The 17,275-nt window shown below is 45.2% G+C and overlaps 1 protein-coding gene across 1 annotated transcript in view; it reads right to left on the bottom strand.

The window, feature by feature from the left end:
- Positions 1 to 1,984: 1,984 nt before the first annotated feature.
- The window catches only part of NIBAN2 (niban apoptosis regulator 2), a 300,751-nt gene continuing 285,460 nt past the window's right edge, over positions 1,985 to 17,275 (bottom strand). Inside the window, exons 11-14 of the mRNA XM_078642003.1 lie at positions 10,231 to 10,347; positions 9,974 to 10,081; positions 6,733 to 6,844; positions 1,985 to 5,252 (exon numbers count right to left, since the gene is read on the bottom strand). Coding sequence (XP_078498129.1) covers positions 4,186 to 5,252; positions 6,733 to 6,844; positions 9,974 to 10,081; positions 10,231 to 10,347 — 1,404 coding nt within the window. The 3' untranslated portion in view covers positions 1,985 to 4,185. The remainder of the gene's footprint in view (positions 5,253 to 6,732; positions 6,845 to 9,973; positions 10,082 to 10,230; positions 10,348 to 17,275) is intronic.

The raw sequence follows: 17,275 nt of genomic DNA, 5'->3' as shown, positions 1-17,275 counted from the left end.
AGCACCCAATCTCCCTAGCCTCTCTGCTGTTCTCCTCCACCACAGCCTGTCCTGCCTTTTTGCCTCTGCTCGTTTCCTGAGGCGCTTCAGCTCACCTATTACTTGTGGTATCCCTACACCACAGTCACATTCCCCGCATGTTCCTCCTATACCTTATGGTTTCTGGATTGGTTCCCCCATCCCTTCCTGCTCTCTGTGGTGCCCCTCCAATTCATCCTGCTAGTCCTGGCCCTTTTTCTCCTCTCACTGGTGCACTTGCTATAAAGACAGTCTGCCCTCCAGAAGGCCTCTTTGCTAGCTCCTACTGTCTAGGGTGATCCTCCGCGGCCTCCTGCGCTTGTCACTGTTTCTCTTCACCCTGCTAGCCTGTGTACCTCCTGCTCTCGGGGGAGCTTCTCCACCACTCCCCAAACTCTGCTGTGCTTCTTCTTCAGTCAGATTCCTCAGGATTTTGCAGCTTTGGGTGGCAAATATTGTGGCCAAGAAAAGCAAAATGTGCTGGCCAAAACCTCAAAATTCGAGGAATTATTGTAGTGGCCAAAAATGTGCCTGCCACAAAAATACTGCTTTAGGCTGTGATGTGTCACAATCTGTAACCTCACAGAGTCTCCAGCAGAACAGCACCTTGACTAGGAGGATGTCCAATGCCAAAAAGAGCCAGTTACAAAGTGAAACCTGCTCTTTCTGGCAACAGAAAACCTACAATTCTTGCTGTGTGCAGGGACTAGGGGTAGGAGGATAGAGACGTCAGCGGGGGCATATACAAACTACCCCCGGCGATGTGCTAATAGTCAACCTAGATCAGGTTCCAGTTGTACACTATTTGGATCTATGGCCCGAGGGAGAGGAGTGCAGTGGAGGGTGGGGGCGCTTGGGTGTTGGGGGAGAGGGGAAGGCAGGAGAGCTTCTCAATGGTTTGCGAAGTCCCACAGTTGGCTCGCAAACGTGTGAGGTGGGTTGCTGCTAATTTCCGGTAAACAGCGTTTACAACGCAACTTTTACCACGCACTACCTTTACCACGCAACTTTTACCACGCAATTCGTTACAACGAATTGCGCTGGGGGGCACTGTCGGATAGGTAATAGTTTAATTTACTATCCAACACCTTCCCTAATATCCACGGGGACTGGAGTTGGAATAGTAAATTAAACTATTCACTATCCAGCGCCCCCCAACGCAAGTCGTTGTAACGACTTGCGTTGTAAAATCTGAGTTGTAAAGGCATGCGTTGAAAAAGCATGCGTTGTAAAGACATACGTCCCTAATTTCCGCAGCAGAAAGGGTTTTTGTGCATTTGAACGGCAGGCAACAGAGGAAGTTAACACCTCTGCTGTCTGCTAGCCTGTTGCTCACACTTGCTTTACTGGCGCAGAGCCAGTAAAGAAGGTGTCAACCCCAAGTAATTTTTTTTTAAATTAATTTTCCACCCACTTTTGTAAAAAACAAACAAAAAAAATAGGATTTTTACAAAATTGCTGATTTCATGATTTTCTTTGTTGCAAATCATGATAACTTGGAAGGGGGATCTGTTAAGTAATCCTTAACAGTTGTGGTACTTTACCCACTCACAATTCTGGCTGTGCTCCCCCATTCCATTTGGATGCTTGTGCAGCGCCTACACCCCTCCGTGGCTTGCTGTTCCCCGTCGTCTAGCTGCTCTAATTCACAGGACCAAATCCTCATTAGGAAACTACCCAAGTCCACTTTCCAAGTCCTTTTTCTTTTTTATCCCCCCAACATTAATGGTGCACCGTGTAGTTGAAAGGCGAGCTTTATGAACGACAACATTTCATATCACCACATGCTTTATGCAGATAGCAAATGTTGATGAGCCAGTGCCAAAGTCAGCCCTACTATTTTAGAACACACACAGCAGATGGCTAATGTTTAGTATCAAAGGAATATGGTTTTCTTATGGGGCAGAGACCTGAGTTGTGCATAGGATCAAAGTCAGACCCTTTTGTTGTATTTGATGGAAGGGTGGGAGATGTGAGACTCTTAGGTGAGATAGGAAGACAGTTTTGTCAATCCATAGTTCTCACTGCCCACACTTTAGTGTACTGGCCTTTGCACAAAACAGTCGGTGATGACTGGTTAGGAAGTTGTCAGTCCTTGCTGAACTGTGTGTACAGACAGTTGCTTCTTGAGTTGTTCTTTTGCTGTGTCCTACAGCCTGTTCACTGGGTAAGGTGCATAGGAGGAAGGGATGTATCAAAGAGTTTTACTCATTCCAAGTCTTGGGGAGATGTGTTGATACAGGATGTATGACGTTACAACGCATGCTTTTACCACGCATGCTGTTACAACGCAGTTTTTACAACGCAAACCTTTACAATGCATAGCGCTTTGGGGTGCTGGATAGTGAATAGTTTAATTTACTATTCCAACTCCAGTCCCCGTGGACACTAGGGAAGGTGTTGGATAGTAAATTAAGTCTATTCCCTATCCTAGAGCGCCCCCCAGTGCAATGCGTTGTAATGGTTTTCGTTGTAAAAGCACTGCGTTGTAAAAGTTTCGTTGTAAAGGATGTTTCCCGTTGATACATAATGGCCATAGTGCTGCACAGTTTGTGAACACCTCTATGCTTCAAAGTGTACTACTAATCATGGACAGAGGGTATACAGTAGGCTAAGAGGGTCAGGGGCCAGACAAAGGAGACCAAAAGCAATAGCTGGCACATAGAAAAACTGCTATTTAGGATTTTAGACTGCTCCCAACCCAGAGATCCCAGAACACTTGTCAATGGGTGGCTTCTTGCAACCTGTATGACCAACCTCACACATTCTTATTATTTCTACACCTCCTCACATAAACAAGGCTGTGGCAGAGTGGATGTGGGAATATGTCCTATAGTCATCTGTCCAAACCTGCCATTGGGAGTAAGAGTTTAAAGACTCTTAGAAGGGACACTACAAAGGTCTGCTCTCAGAAGGGACACTCCAGCAGTCTCAGACATGTATGAGGTGCACCTGTAAGAACCAAAAGGGATCTGCAGACAAGGGCTAAGATCCATGTGCATAACTCTAAAAGCTGTCCTTGGTGGGATACACTGGGTGAAAGGCGCAAGTGAAATGGAAGAGCACATGGGAAATCCCAGGGGAAGGATGTCAGCATCAAGGTTCATTGGCTAAGCTATGTGGGGTGCCCCAACACTAGAGTTTACGATTGGTCAAGATATGCAGGTAATGGCAGGTCTATCTGGAAAGACCCAATACTAGGTAGGTGTAGTGTTGAATAGGACACAGAGCCACAAGTGAGGTGCATGGACTGGAATTGCATGAGGTGGGTCAGCATGGACTGAGACCCTTTCACACATCTATTAAAGGCCCCATTGATAAGCTGTCAAACATCAGGTTAGAAAGGCTCTTTCAGTGTGATGTGGGAGAATCCCAGTGATAATGTCTGCTGTCAGTCAAATAGAGGTGCAACCCATAAAAAACACTTTGCAAAGCTGCCTTGAAGAGTACACGAGGACAGTATGGCCAGATCTTGCCTTGGATACAGAACTGGAAGTGATCAAGGGTTCTCTACCAGTTGAACTCAAGTGATCAGCATTGTCGCACTCTCACTCGTCTAACAGGTCAGTTAATGAAGCACCGAAATTGCAAGGGAAAATCAAAAACAATGGCGGGTGTAATCAGGTGCTGTTCATTTCACGCAGTTGCAGATCGCTGAAGAATTGAAGCATCCGATAAGAATGGAGTAGAAGGTGCACAAGTCGAGGCAGAACCTAATCAGAAGGTTTCTTCGCAACAAAAATAGACAGCAAAAAAATACTAGTATCGGAATGTGAAGACAAAAGGGAACAATCCCATTATCGATGCGGAGGATCGTGGCACACTGGAATGTCTGCCACTCAATGTGGCCCTTAACCAAGCTAATGAACCTATCCATTCACCGTGTGAATGTTTTGGGTTGGTTCTCTTTCAGTTGCTGGCAAAAGTGGAAGTAGTTTATGTTTCTCCTACTCAACCCGCTCTTCACATCATCTCTGGCATGCCAATTTACACTGTAAGCATTAGTCTGAGGACCAGAAGATGACATCTAAACAGCCACAAACCCCATCAATAGTTTGCCAAATAAAGCAACTGAATGAGAGGCTTTCTGGTAGCCTGTCCACTTTTGCCCTGCAGTGTTTGCATGCACCCCCAAGTCAACTCCACTCTCCCCAAAAGAGTTCAAGTTTAAAACTGGGTGAGGGCCTCATCCCTCCCCTGGGTTTCCTTGCACAATTCGATGTGGTCTGCCTTGTCGAGCATTGCATGGATGGTGGTGGAGACATCCTCTCTGATCTTCTTATCGCTTGGCGTTTGGTGATCCGTTCGATCAATCTCGGTATTTGAAACCACAACCACATCCGGTACGCAAGGCTTCACTGGAGAGGCTGGTACCACCGGCTTCTCTTCCACATCTTCCCCTTCATTGCTCGGGGACTGGAAGCCACTGTCATGCTGGTTGGAATGTGCCAGGTAAAGACGAGGCGGTTCCTCTGGCTTATCTATTGTTTCACCATCTGTGGCTTCATGTGTGGGTTCTGCCATGGAGGATATCACCTGGCTGGGTTCCTCATCAGTGGATTCTTGGCTGGCTGGATCCTTGGCAGTGGGCGCATCACATGTGCGTTCACTGGAGGTTGGTGCTTCAATGGTAGGCTCTTCAATTGTGGGCACTTGACAAGTGGGTTCCTCATGTCTGGGCACTTCACTAGTGTGCTCCTGATCTGTGGGTGCTTCACAGGTGCGCTCCTCATGTACAGGTGCTTCACGTTTAGGTTCCTCACCTATGGGTGTCTCCAAAGCCTGGCACCCTTCAACTTTGTTATGATTTGTCATCGGGGCATCGGGTTGGTCAACGGCAGGAGCAGGGACCTCCACATCAAACTCTTTCACCAGCATGCTCCGGATTCCTTTGACATAATCAGGAGAAAGGGGTTCCTCTGGTGCTGCCTGCGCGGGCTGGGACTCAGCCTGCTCAACCTCTGGCTCCTCACGGATGTCCTCATGGGTTGGAACCTCCATGCATGACTCGTACGGGAGCGTGTTTTCATCTTCATGGATCAGTGATACCACCTGCCGCAGACGGCGAGGTTTCTCAATGGGAGCAGCTTTGTCAGGCTCCCCACCACCATACTCCTCGCTCCAGTCAATGTGTGTGCCCTCTCCCAGCAGGTGCAGGTTGGGATCGCTGTTGTGCAGGACGATGCTGTCCCGGTAGAGGTTGTGCTTCCTCTGCACTGCAGCTTCTTTCACAGCTGAAATAATAAAAAACATAATGTCATTTATTGTAAGTAACTGAGGGTACACAACTGGCCAAATCCCACCCAAGGGCTCAAAACAGCATCTGAATCCAGAGAACCATGACATAGGTGGGCATTGGTGTGCATACCCAATTTATATTAAGAGACGTGCTTGAATACCCAGCTGCAGCACTGTTTTATCAGGACTGCCCGGCATTGGACCTGTGGTATGAACGATACCAAGAGAGCTTTGGGCATGAGATGAGAGCAAATGAAAGCACTGCAAGGATTAACCCAGACAATTGAGTCTCTTAATGCATGGACCTGGAGACCTATTGGCACAGGCTTGGATGCCACCTCATTTCTCTGTTGTTGATGGCCCTCCCCTGTGTCCCCATTTTCTGTCCCCCTTGTGTCCTGTATAACAATGCCTGCCTTTTATCTTTTTTACTATTACATTCTGAAGAGGTAAATTGGGATCAAGACTACGTGAAGTTATTGTTCCTTTTTTTGGCTAGCTGAACACTTTCAAAGAATCCTACTAGTCCTCATGACCTATTGTAGTCTGGTTGACTGCAGTGCACCAGTAAACAGGACTACCTATAATGGAGCCACATCACAGGTGTACTGCAATTACAACTCCGGACTCTGTGTGACTGTCGCAATTTAACTTCCATTGCCTCCTCACACCAGCCTCTTCACTGAGCACCAGAGCATTATACCAGTTGGTACTATATTTTATGCACCCACACATTCTGCATGCACCAGTTTATCAACCATTTGGGGTAGAGAAAGGATGTCTAACCACTGTGCCTCCTTCCCAACCTCCCAATGATCTCCCTTGATCAAGGACAATCACAAAGTCATGATTTTGTGGGCTTTTCATGAAAACACAGGGCTATATGTACTGGTTTCAAACTGTGGCCAGTATTTAGTGACGGGCAAAGATTTTCAAGAACTGAATTATTTACTAATAGGTCAGTTCTTAAAAATCTAAGTGAGTTGGAATCTGACCTACCTCATGCATATTGATGAGGGAGTTTGCAGAGTCCGACTCACTGCAATTCACTGCGATCACAGGGATGGTAGCCTGCTGGGGTCATCAGACCACCATGTCTTAGAACACTTTTAAATAAAGCAATGTTTTTTTTGTGCAGCTCATTTTCCTTAAAGACAAATTGGATGTGTTTAAAAAAGAAAGAAATAATGAAAGGTGTCACAACCTTTTTTTTTCCTTAGCAATAAGCTGTAGTTCCATGGACCACGAATTACTTCTTGAAAATTGTGTTTTCAGCATTCAAAAATGGGAAGGGCTAGCAATGCCTTTGTGTAGTTGGTGAAATATTAATGATTTGATGTTGGATTTTGGTTGCAAAACATTAATATATACCGGAAGACACTGATATTTGGAAAGAGCGTGTTTAGGGCCTCCCGATCCATTTACTGCGTGCTATTGAGGTGCATCTGATTCATGCAACCCCAGACGTTCCCTTACCCTGCATGATCTCTTTAATGACGGACTGCAGCACCACTTCCTCGTAGGTGTTCTCCACCAGAATAGAGCGGGCAAAATCCTCAAATATCAACTCCTGGAATCGTGGCAGATCCTGTGAAGGGAAAAAATTGGATTATGACCTTACAATACCCGATATTGTCAGTAGTGGGGAGTCTTAATGTGGTATCTCAAAGCATACCATATGCAAAACAACACACAATTGCTTCATGTGTCCCTTATTTTATCATATCTGGTGGTGGTGGATGGGTTACTCGGTCACAACAAGATGGCTATTCCGACTCCTTATTCGAAATGCATAATAGATATGTAATAATGTGGACTGGGTGTGCATCACATTGTGACTAATGTAACCCATCTGCCAACCTCTAAATCGGGCCCTATGTCTTCTGTTTATTTTATTCGCTCATATCCTGTTTGAATGGGAGCATTATACCATGGACATGTGTCTCAAAGTAACCTAGCACAGCTCCAGCTTTTTATTTATCTTGCTGATAAGTACCTTGAATAATCACATTCTGTTCTTTAAACCGGTCATTGTTTCACTGCTCATAAAAATAATGAGATTTTAAACCACCGCCGACATGTTGACAAAACTTAAGGCCAATAAAGACACTGTCCATAAAAGTGCTGCGTTTTTAAACAACTACCAAAATCTGCACAAGTCAAGGTCAATAAAGGCACTGTTCATAAAAGTACTGCGACTTTAAGCAACCCACAACATGTAACAAAACTCAACTCCAGTAAAGGCACAAGGCTAAAAAGACACCATTGACAAAATGGCATTGATTACAGTCCTAGTCTCTAGACAACTCTCTCTTGTACTCAAGTGGGATCTCCAGTGGCATTAAGGGCACATACATTAATGGGTGTGCTGACTAAGACCCCACAGCCTTGCTGATAAAAATAACAGTTCTCTACATATTTGCTAGAGGGTCATGCCAAGGCTGCGGATGCCAGGTACCATGTGATGTTTAGGTACCGGCCTGCCTCTTTCTTGGGGTGCAAGACATGCAGCGCTACTGGGAAGTCTCTACATATGGGCAGAAGAGGGAGAAGGGCTTTCTATGTTCTGGGGTCCCTAAACGCCTCTTTGTGAGGGAACATTTGGTATTATGCGCATTGTTGTTTGGTCCCTTGCAGCGCCCATTCAAGTTATGGAGTGCCAACTTCATGGGGCTGTGCCTTTATCCATGAGTTCCAAGTATCTGCCTACTATAGTCTTCGTCAGTTTAACTAGTAGGGTTCATAATTACTTGCCTTTACGAGAAGCAATGCATCTCAGTTAGGCACCTCTACTTCCACAACTAACCACCCAAACACTACTCACTGGCTTTCCTGTCTGTGGTAGCGAACCACATCCCGTCCAGATTTTGCAGATTTGGCTAATATCACACAATCAGAAGGTGCGCCGTGAATACAGCCGCCCTTAGTGCAGCTATTCAGCCTTCGCTCTATAGGAGGATGAGGGAGTGAGTATAACAAGTTTGCAGCAGGTAATTATAACCAAAAATTGTACAACAGAGTAGAAATCACACAAAAGTTTGCGCAAACGTTACACTATCACAATACATGTAGCTTCCAATTAAAGTATTTTTTAATTAGTGAAACATTGGCCTATGAGTAGGGTTACAAAGGGTATCATCTGCAAACCTGCTCAAGGGGATCCCTTTTACAACACATTTGCCTAATTTGTCTGTGTTATATCTCTGTATATTGTCAGTGTGATTATTACCCTCTGCTCTCATGGGACTCCCTCCAGAACATGTTTAAAGTCATGCACTTCCCTCACAGATCTAGTACACTGGGCCTACCCTTGTTTACTGCAATTCTTCCATTTTCCCTCACAGCCCCTGTAGAGGCTCGCACATGAATGTGTCTAGTGTTCTTCCCCCAAAACATACGTATTGGGCTTTGCTGCTGTACATTTTCACTATTATCACTTCCTTCAGTGCACGAGAGTCCCTCAGTGACCAGCTTGCTAGTCTTGCACCTGTACAGCTCCAGTGAGTGATTTCTACTCACAGCCCTTAGAGCCTCACAATAGTAACTGTCCAGTGGTTGCCCTTTTGTCACAATCCTCGTTCCTGTGAGACTTGCTCCTATAAATATACACCCCTTAGATGTCTACCTGTCCCTGTGCTCTTGAGTCTCACTTCTGCACCTTTGCACTTCTTACACTTCCCCGAGTCCTGGTGCCTCTGGCTCTCACTCTCTTTCCATTATTATATGTCTATTATTAGATGTTCTGTTGGTGTTCGTCATTGCCAGTATTTGTTCCTTCCTATATCCCAATTCAGGTGGGTCTGATTCCTGTCCAATTCCACTCTCTACAGCCCAGTGCATGTGGGTCTCACTCCTTTAACATGGCAGCTTTTCCATTCCAGTAAGTGCCTACGTTAGCATGTCTCTGACCAGCACTTTTCTAGGGCACACACTTCCGTTGCTTCCTCTGCATATTGTTCTTATTCCTGTTTATTGGTTTGTGCTACACTTTCCTTAGTGTCTTACATCTGCAGTGCTTGCACATTCTTCATTTATTCGTCCCTTGGATTTCACTCTGCTCATTTCCAGTGATGGATTTGCTCTAGCGTATTTTCAGTACTCACACTTCCCTCTGTCCCTATGGTTTGTAGTCTTTTTCCATTATATTTGAGGTAGTAGTATATTTTCAATACTCGCACTTCACTGTGTCCCTATGGTTGATATTCTTGTTTCATTATATCTGCGGTAGTAGGGTCAGCATATTTTCAGTACTTGCACTTCACTGTGTTTCTGTAGTTGGTAGACTTGTTCCATTATATCTGTGGTAGTATGGTCAGCATATTTTCAGTACACACACATCCCATGTCCCTATGGTTGGTAGACTTGTTCCATTATATTTCCGGTAGTATGGTCAGCATTTTTTCAGTACTCGCACTTCCCGTGTCCCTATGGTTGGTAGACTGGTTCCATTATATTTCTGGTAGTAGGGTCCCTCTGCTGAAGGAGTCTTTCTTCTGCCTTTCTTGTGCTGCTCTACTTCCCCTGTAGCTGGGCTCATAGGTCACACAGTCTCACTCCTTATACTTCTAGTGCCAGATCTTTCCCTGCTGCCTGTGACCCCTGTACATTTTCAATGCTACCTCAACCTATGTGACCTCCATCCTGTACTTTCCAAATTATGGTACCTTACTTTGTGTTGGCATCAACAAGCCCCTTTCCCCCACCCATGCCAGCTTACCCCTTTACAGGTTGGTGCCAGCTTCTTCAGTAGAAAGGGCATGATGATCTGAAGCAGAGCCTCGCGGAAGAACTTCTTGCGCACTGTGCTGCTGTCATAGTCGTATTTCTGCAGAGGGTGTGAGAAAGGAAATGAAAGAGTCAGAGTCAAGTCTACCAGCTGGTCAGTACTGTGAGGCAATCTGACCTCTTTCACTGGAAGCACCTGCAACTGAGGATTACACATTCCTGGAGAGGCCGGCGCTGGCTAGTCCTTACCTTCAGCACTCGCTCCAGGATCCGCTGGATGGCCTTGCACACCTCCTCCCTGTCCGTCGTCTTTTCAAGTTCCTGGTGCAGGAGCTGCTCGAAAGTAAACACTGCATTGTCCATTTGCTAGAAGAAAAGTTAAGAGGAAGTTGTTATCAGTTGACTGACTAAAAGTAGTCAATCTATTCCCAAACGAGCCATGTCATATCGTAAGCAGGCTCAAGGTTACAAATTATGGTCCACATTACCACTGTTGTTTTTTCAGTCTTTCTTACTTATATAGGTTACAGTAAAGACATCAAGGAGTATTTTTGAAACTAAAGATAGAGAGTGCCAGGATAAAGGCAGACTATATGATCACAAATGTCCAGACTGATAAGTGCTTCTTCTCTAGAACCAAGTTTAAGTGCAGATATCAAAGGTTAAACAAACCACTTCTTCAGGCAAGAAGAGCCTCAGAATTTCCAGCCAATATCCAGACCATGCAGTTTCATAGTCAAAAATGTCAACAGTCATTTAGAAATCCAGGAACACCAAGCGGTATTTACAAAGCCACAAGAAACACAAATTCTCAACAGAGTTTACTCTCTGCACATGGAGTGCATAGCTTTTTTATGCACTGCAAGGCCCATCTTAAACACAGCCTTCCACGTATTGCCCAGCTATATCAATGGTGGACAGGCTGCCAGGGTTACTGATTATGAGGCCAGCTAAGGCTATGCTCTCAAGATCCTAGTAGTTCCTCGACCTCTAAATGAGGGGTGGAAACAGCAAGTTCGATGCAGTGGGAGTCCAGATAGTTTATGGTAGGCTTTCTGTTCCACAAATTTATAAAGGAGCCCCTTATGTTCTGAAGGCGTAGGAGCATGGTGTGTACCACCAACATTAGCCTCAGAACAAATCTTCTCTCCCGCTAAAGGTGCACGCTGTGTACCCCCAGTATCTACATCAAATAACAGTTCTTCGCTAATACTATAGGGGCATGGTGTGTACCGCAAATGTCTAGATTAGAAAACACATCTCTACAGCTAAAGGTGCATGATGTGTATAACCAACATCTACATCAAATAACAGTTCTTCGCTAATACGATAGGGGCATGGTGTGTACCACTAGTGTCTGTATTAGTAAACACATCTTCTCTACCGCGAAAGGTGCATGGTGTGTCTGACCAGCATCTGCACCAAATAACAGTTCTTCGCTACATCTATAGGAGCATGGTGTGCACCATAAATCTATAGATTAGGAAACATCTTCTCTACAGATAAGGGTGCCTGGTGTATGTGACCAATGGGGGCATGGTATGTTACACTAATGTCTAGATTAGAAAACACATCCGCTCTGGTTCCACAGGGGAATTGAGTGCCAAGGACTGTCTACATCAGAAAACACTTCTACTGTGCCTTTGGGGCGTGGTGTGTATGACCAGAAAACACATAATGGTGTGTTATGGTCAATCAGAGTTCAGACTACTGAATACCTGCAGCTTTTTCCAAACCTATGTAATGTCAGTATGCACTTTTTTGCACAGTTTTGGTACTTGTCTTATGTTATTGTATTTCTGCACATAAATACTTTTGTTCGTTTTGGTGTTACATGTGATTCCAGTGCACCTGCTGGTCTACCAAGGTATGAAAGCAGAAAGCAGTGTAGCTGGAGTGGGTTAGACTGCAGTATCTTCTCACTGTTAATGAGAGTTCATGGGGAGACTTCTTGTCTTTTACTGAGCATTCAGTAGTCCAGTTTCAGATTCCAATGACCAAAACAAGGATGAAGGATTACACTACGCGACAAAATACAAAGCACAGTGTATCACAAATGGTTAGGTTGTGCTCTTGCAAGGCATTATCACAGTTAGTGGGGGACATGCCAAGGGTGAATTATGACTGGGGGCTATCAAGTTAAATAGGTATTATTGAGTTGGGCTTTAATTGTTTTTAAGGCGGAAACCACTTTTGTGAAGTTGAAAGATATTCCATTGAAAAGGTGCAAAGAAGACAATAGAACTGAATCTTGAGGAGGTGTTTGTGGATGTTGTATGGTGCTTGGTAAGCAAGGGTATAATTGATGAGATGGCAGGGGCACAGAGTGTGATAATTTCAGAAGTACAGGCTTGGGTGAGGTCACATACAGATCTGTACATTAAGGAAAGGAGACTGAATAGGGACCTGCTGAATAGAATAAGTCCATCTGCTTAATGTCTTTAGAGAGGTGAAGCTGGAGATAAGTGGGAAATCTCTTTGAGGGTTTGATGGCAGTAGTGTGGTAGATCCAGGAGGAGGCTACTCCACTATTCCTGTTTGCGGTGGACCACGGTGTTGATCAGGGTCTTGGCAGAGTGGAAATAAAATTGGTGCAGATTTTCCAGTGTTTCAACTGATAGGTGGATAAGGCGGTGATTAGGGGAATAAAGGTGGACTGCCACATTTTAATGTTAGAATGCATTGCAAGGTTGTATATGGGCGAGAAGCATAAAGGTGGGGGATTGAAGCGGTGGGCTCTAGGGTGGTTCTAGTGAATTCACTCAAACATGTCAGAGATGCACATTGGGCAGTACATTGCCATTCAGGAATCCCCTGTAGAGTGAAAAGTGGTGAGACACGTGGACAGAGTCTGCAAGAGCGGGGCAGGAAGGGAGTGTGCGCTTCAGCTGCAGAGAGATGGTAAGAACAGGTGAATGCAGGGATGTACTGCCCTGTTGTAGAATGTGAGACAATGAAGGGGCTGTGGGTGCTGCACCTAGGAGATGCCACTGAGAGCGGGGTGAGTGCTCAATGGCAAGAGCAGTGGAACACAGAGCAAGACCGCTCAGCTGGGTAGGAGGGCGAAGAGTGAAAGGTGTCAGAATTGCTAGACTTGACTAAGTTGCTAAGTTTACAGCGCAAATCAGACTCAAAGACGAAGGCGGACACTTTCAAATGAAAAATACATTTCACATACTGAAACCAGCAGTGGACAGAACCCTCTTTCTTAACAAAGTCCAATAGGTAACCTCTAAACTGTTATTTTTCACTATGCATCTGGAATGGACACAATGATGGTAAAATAAAATGGTGGTACCTACACGGAAGAGGCTGTTTACCTCAAATGTATTGCTACTGGTGCTGCAAGCGATTGATGTGAGACAAGCACATTGTTTCCTGTTAGCAGGTGTTGAAAGCACAGGGGGAATGGTCTTTTCTCACCCATGGTACAGTTGAAGCTTGTTTTCTATGTATTCTCTCAGTCCGAAGTATTAAAGGATTAGCATTTAAGTGTGTATGGAGCTGCAACTAGGGGTGACGTTTGGGTTTACAAAGGATAACACAACAGATATAACCCGACTGATATACATGGCTTTGACTATTCCCGCGGAATCCCGTCTGAAGTTCACAAACTCTCTCATAACCAGTAAATTGAATAATTCCACCCTCTTTTCTGTTTCCATTGGTGCTGGCAGGAGTATACTCTATAGTGCCAGGAGACTGGATCCTGGAATGCAGTGCACTTTAAAAATACATTAAAATAAAAAGGTTGATCAATGAAATGCTTTATGAGCAAATGTTGCCCCAAATGATGCAAATTATTCCTGCTTGCTTCCTTTTGCAATAGTAATTTGTTTACAGCACCCCTTGCCTATTAATGTGGCCTATGGTTGCAGAATTTGTCATAAAACAGTTCTGATGCCCCTTTAATCACATCATTTTAGAGCATTATAATTGTAAATGAACTTTAAATTACAATTTCAGTTTTAGAATTTAAATCATTAAAAGCTGGAATGGTGACAGTGTTGTGCAGTACATCTCATGGCGCAGTATTTGATAATAGAGCGATTTCTACTGTGTATAATTAAAGACGGGTATTTCTCTCGGCTGTATAGCAACCTGATGAGTCTGGCTCTGTAGCGGTTGCTAACAATCAGGGGTGGTGGGGCAATTTTTTTTTATCGTACCTTAATACTGCTGGTCGCTGACTCTTCTTTCTCCGTCCTACTCTCTGCACTCAATAGGAAGCACACAACCTCCCAGAATCCCCTAACCAATCACAACACTGCTATACAGCAGCATTGTGACTGGTCCGAGCGCCGTGGTTCGGTGCTCAGACAGGTACTGGCAGGCTGTGTATGTTCTCGACCCAAGCTGTAATGCATTGGGGGGAGGACATGCAGAGTGCGCATGACAGTTTTGGCCGGTACGAGTCGACCGGCTAAACCATCATGTGTATTTAAGGTGCTGCCACCACTCCTCCCCTTGTGACGCTGGGAGCCCAGCCTTGCCTGCTTGGCTTTAACTGCAAGCTGAATACAATTATCATTTTGTTTTTTGTATTCAGCTTGCAGTTTAAGCAGTTTGACGACGCTCCATCGCCTTAGCGGAGGAGCCGCCACTGGGCACACTGAACTATAGTAGTGCAATATTTCATGAGTTCCTATTCAGTGTGGCCTTTTAGCAAATATTTTAGGAAAACGCATCTCTCGTCTCTCGTTTTCCAAAATATTCTTAGTGAGGCGAGGGAGAGGGTGCCCCCTTACCCCCTCCCGAAAATGTCTGCAAAGGCACAGAGTAACTCATTTGTATACTTACTCTGTACAATACAAGTACAAACTGGTATTCGCGGTCTACTTGTGCATGGAGTTACCGGTCACCGCTGTTAAGTGTCACACTGTGAGGTAACAAAGCCCCCAGGCTTCCTTTCCACGTGCCCACCTCATAATGTCATGTCCCTCAGCAGAAACTATTCCTAGAGAAAACAATTAAGCCATCATTCCCTCTCCTGCCACACGAGGGCGCCAGAGTACAGCGACTCACTGTGCAGGTACAAAGGGGTTAGTCATCTCAAAATGGGTGTGTTCTAAAACTACAAGAGGCTCTTATAGACTTACACCCACCTGATAGCAGGGCCCAGAGAGGAGCTTGTGCAAGGCTGGGCTCTAGCTCGGTTGCCATATCACCTGGAGGCATTCAACACACACTGCAGAGATTGTTCTTCGTAAAGACGCATTCAGCGCGCCCTTCCAGTACAAGGGAGATTGTCTTGTGTATGAACTGGTAAAGCTATTTAAATCCTAATAATTGTAATTGCAGTTGCATTTATATAGCGATGGATGAGCCCAAGAGCAGTTCATGACCTTGAAATGCAGAACCAGAGAAGATGAAATATAATTGTAAAATGAAAGAAACATCAGTTTCTAACATATCGGTATTATAAGTAGGAGTTATAAGCGGCACTATGAAATGAATGGAGAAGCAGACCTCTGGAAGACTCATTGCCTTGCTCACAGCCAACCATGTTAAGTCTCACTCATATGGCGTGAGTCAGACACGTTGGAGGTCTGCCGCCTCACTCTTGGCATGCATCTAGTGCCCCACGGACTTTAATGCAGCCCCCCACCCAGGAGCAAGAACTGTTGGTTTAACCGACACCCAACTCATCCTTTCATTCACCGATGAACCCACCACCACCAGAACCAGCTTCCACAAATGCATGACAAACATCGCAGACTGGATGAAGTACAACTGCCTGCAGCTGAACACAGACAAGACGGAAGTGCTGAACTTTGGCAACAGCAGCAAAGACTCCTAGTAGCCATTAGACCAAAGACCGGCACCCATGCCTTCCTACCACACCAGAAAACTTGGGATTATCATTGACAACAAGCTCACCATGAAATCACAATACCATCTCCTCGGCCTTCTTCCTCAGTCAGCGCACACTATGTAAGGTCCTCAAGTGGCTACCCTTACACACGAGATGCACCATGGCACAAGCCCTCATCACCAGCTGACTAGACTATGGCAATGCCCTCTACATAGGAATCGGCACACACCCCCTGCAGAGACTTCAGACCATACAGTGCGCCGCAGCCAGAATCATCCTAGGCCTTCCCGGACAAACCCACAGCACATCTTACCTCAGGAAACTCCACTGGCTCCCCGTACAGAAGAGATGCCAGTTCAAGCTACTGACCCACGTTCACAAGGCCATACACAACCAAGGACCTGCCTACATTAACCACCGCCTGCAATTCCGCCAACAATCAAGAAGACTACTCTCCACCTCCCTTTCACTTGGCCATACTCCCTGCATCTATCGAAGCAGAAGTGGAGAACGCTCCTTCTCCTGCATCGCAGCAAAGCCATGGAACAGCCTCCCTATGCACCTCTGGACCATCACCTCACTTCTGGAATTCCGAATGGCCCTCAAGACCAGGCTGTTCTAATAAGCCATAACACAACACATTTTAGGTAGGGTCAGAGGCAGGGTTCAAAGACCTACCGGGATAGTACGCCCCAAACTTAACTGTACATACAACAATATCCCAGAGTCTATAGAGAACAACGTGTTTCTCTCCTAGCCCAGGCTATCTCAACATAAATAAATCCAGGAAAAAAATAATAATAATCAATACATTTTCGGATTCCCATCACTCACCATACCAGGTGACATGCTTCATCATCTGGGTCTCCTTCAATTATTATTTTTTTTTTGTGTAGAGTTTTATATAGCGCGAACTAGACCTGAACCGAATCAGGTATCAGAGCGCTTTACATTGCACAAGTTACGTTTTTTACATACTACACGCACTTTAATTTTTAGGCACGGGGAGATTAAGTGATTTGCCCAGAATCACAGGAGGTGTTGGCGTCGTTACCGAGACTCGAACCCAGATCCCCAGGTCCGAAGTCGAGCGCCTTAGCCGTTAGGCTAACTCCTCAATTTTAATCTCGCACTCACTATTGCACTGCATTTCTTTCCCATACACTCAAAAAATAACTTTGTTGCTCACATCTGTTTGAGCAGACTGTCCAATATAGTGATACAAAACATCCTTGGGCTCCTCCATCAATATGGTGGAGTTGTAGCCCTTATAGCCACTAGGCTGACTATTAAAGGAGACCCAGATGATGAAGCATGTCACCTGGTATGGTGAGTGATGGGAATCCGAAAATGTATTGATTATTTTTTCTGGATTTATTTAGGTTGAGATAGCCTGGGCTAGGAGAGGAACATGTGTTTCTCTATGTCTGTGTAGACTCTGGGATATTGTTGTATGTTCTAATAAGCCTCCAGGACCTG

This window comes from Lissotriton helveticus, chromosome 5_1 (genome assembly GCF_964261635.1).
Source record: "Lissotriton helveticus chromosome 5_1, aLisHel1.1, whole genome shotgun sequence".
NCBI classification, from domain to species: domain Eukaryota; kingdom Metazoa; phylum Chordata; class Amphibia; order Caudata; family Salamandridae; genus Lissotriton; species Lissotriton helveticus.
The sequence above is the reverse complement of the archived record's forward strand: the minus strand, read 5'-3'. Positions and strand labels throughout refer to the sequence as shown.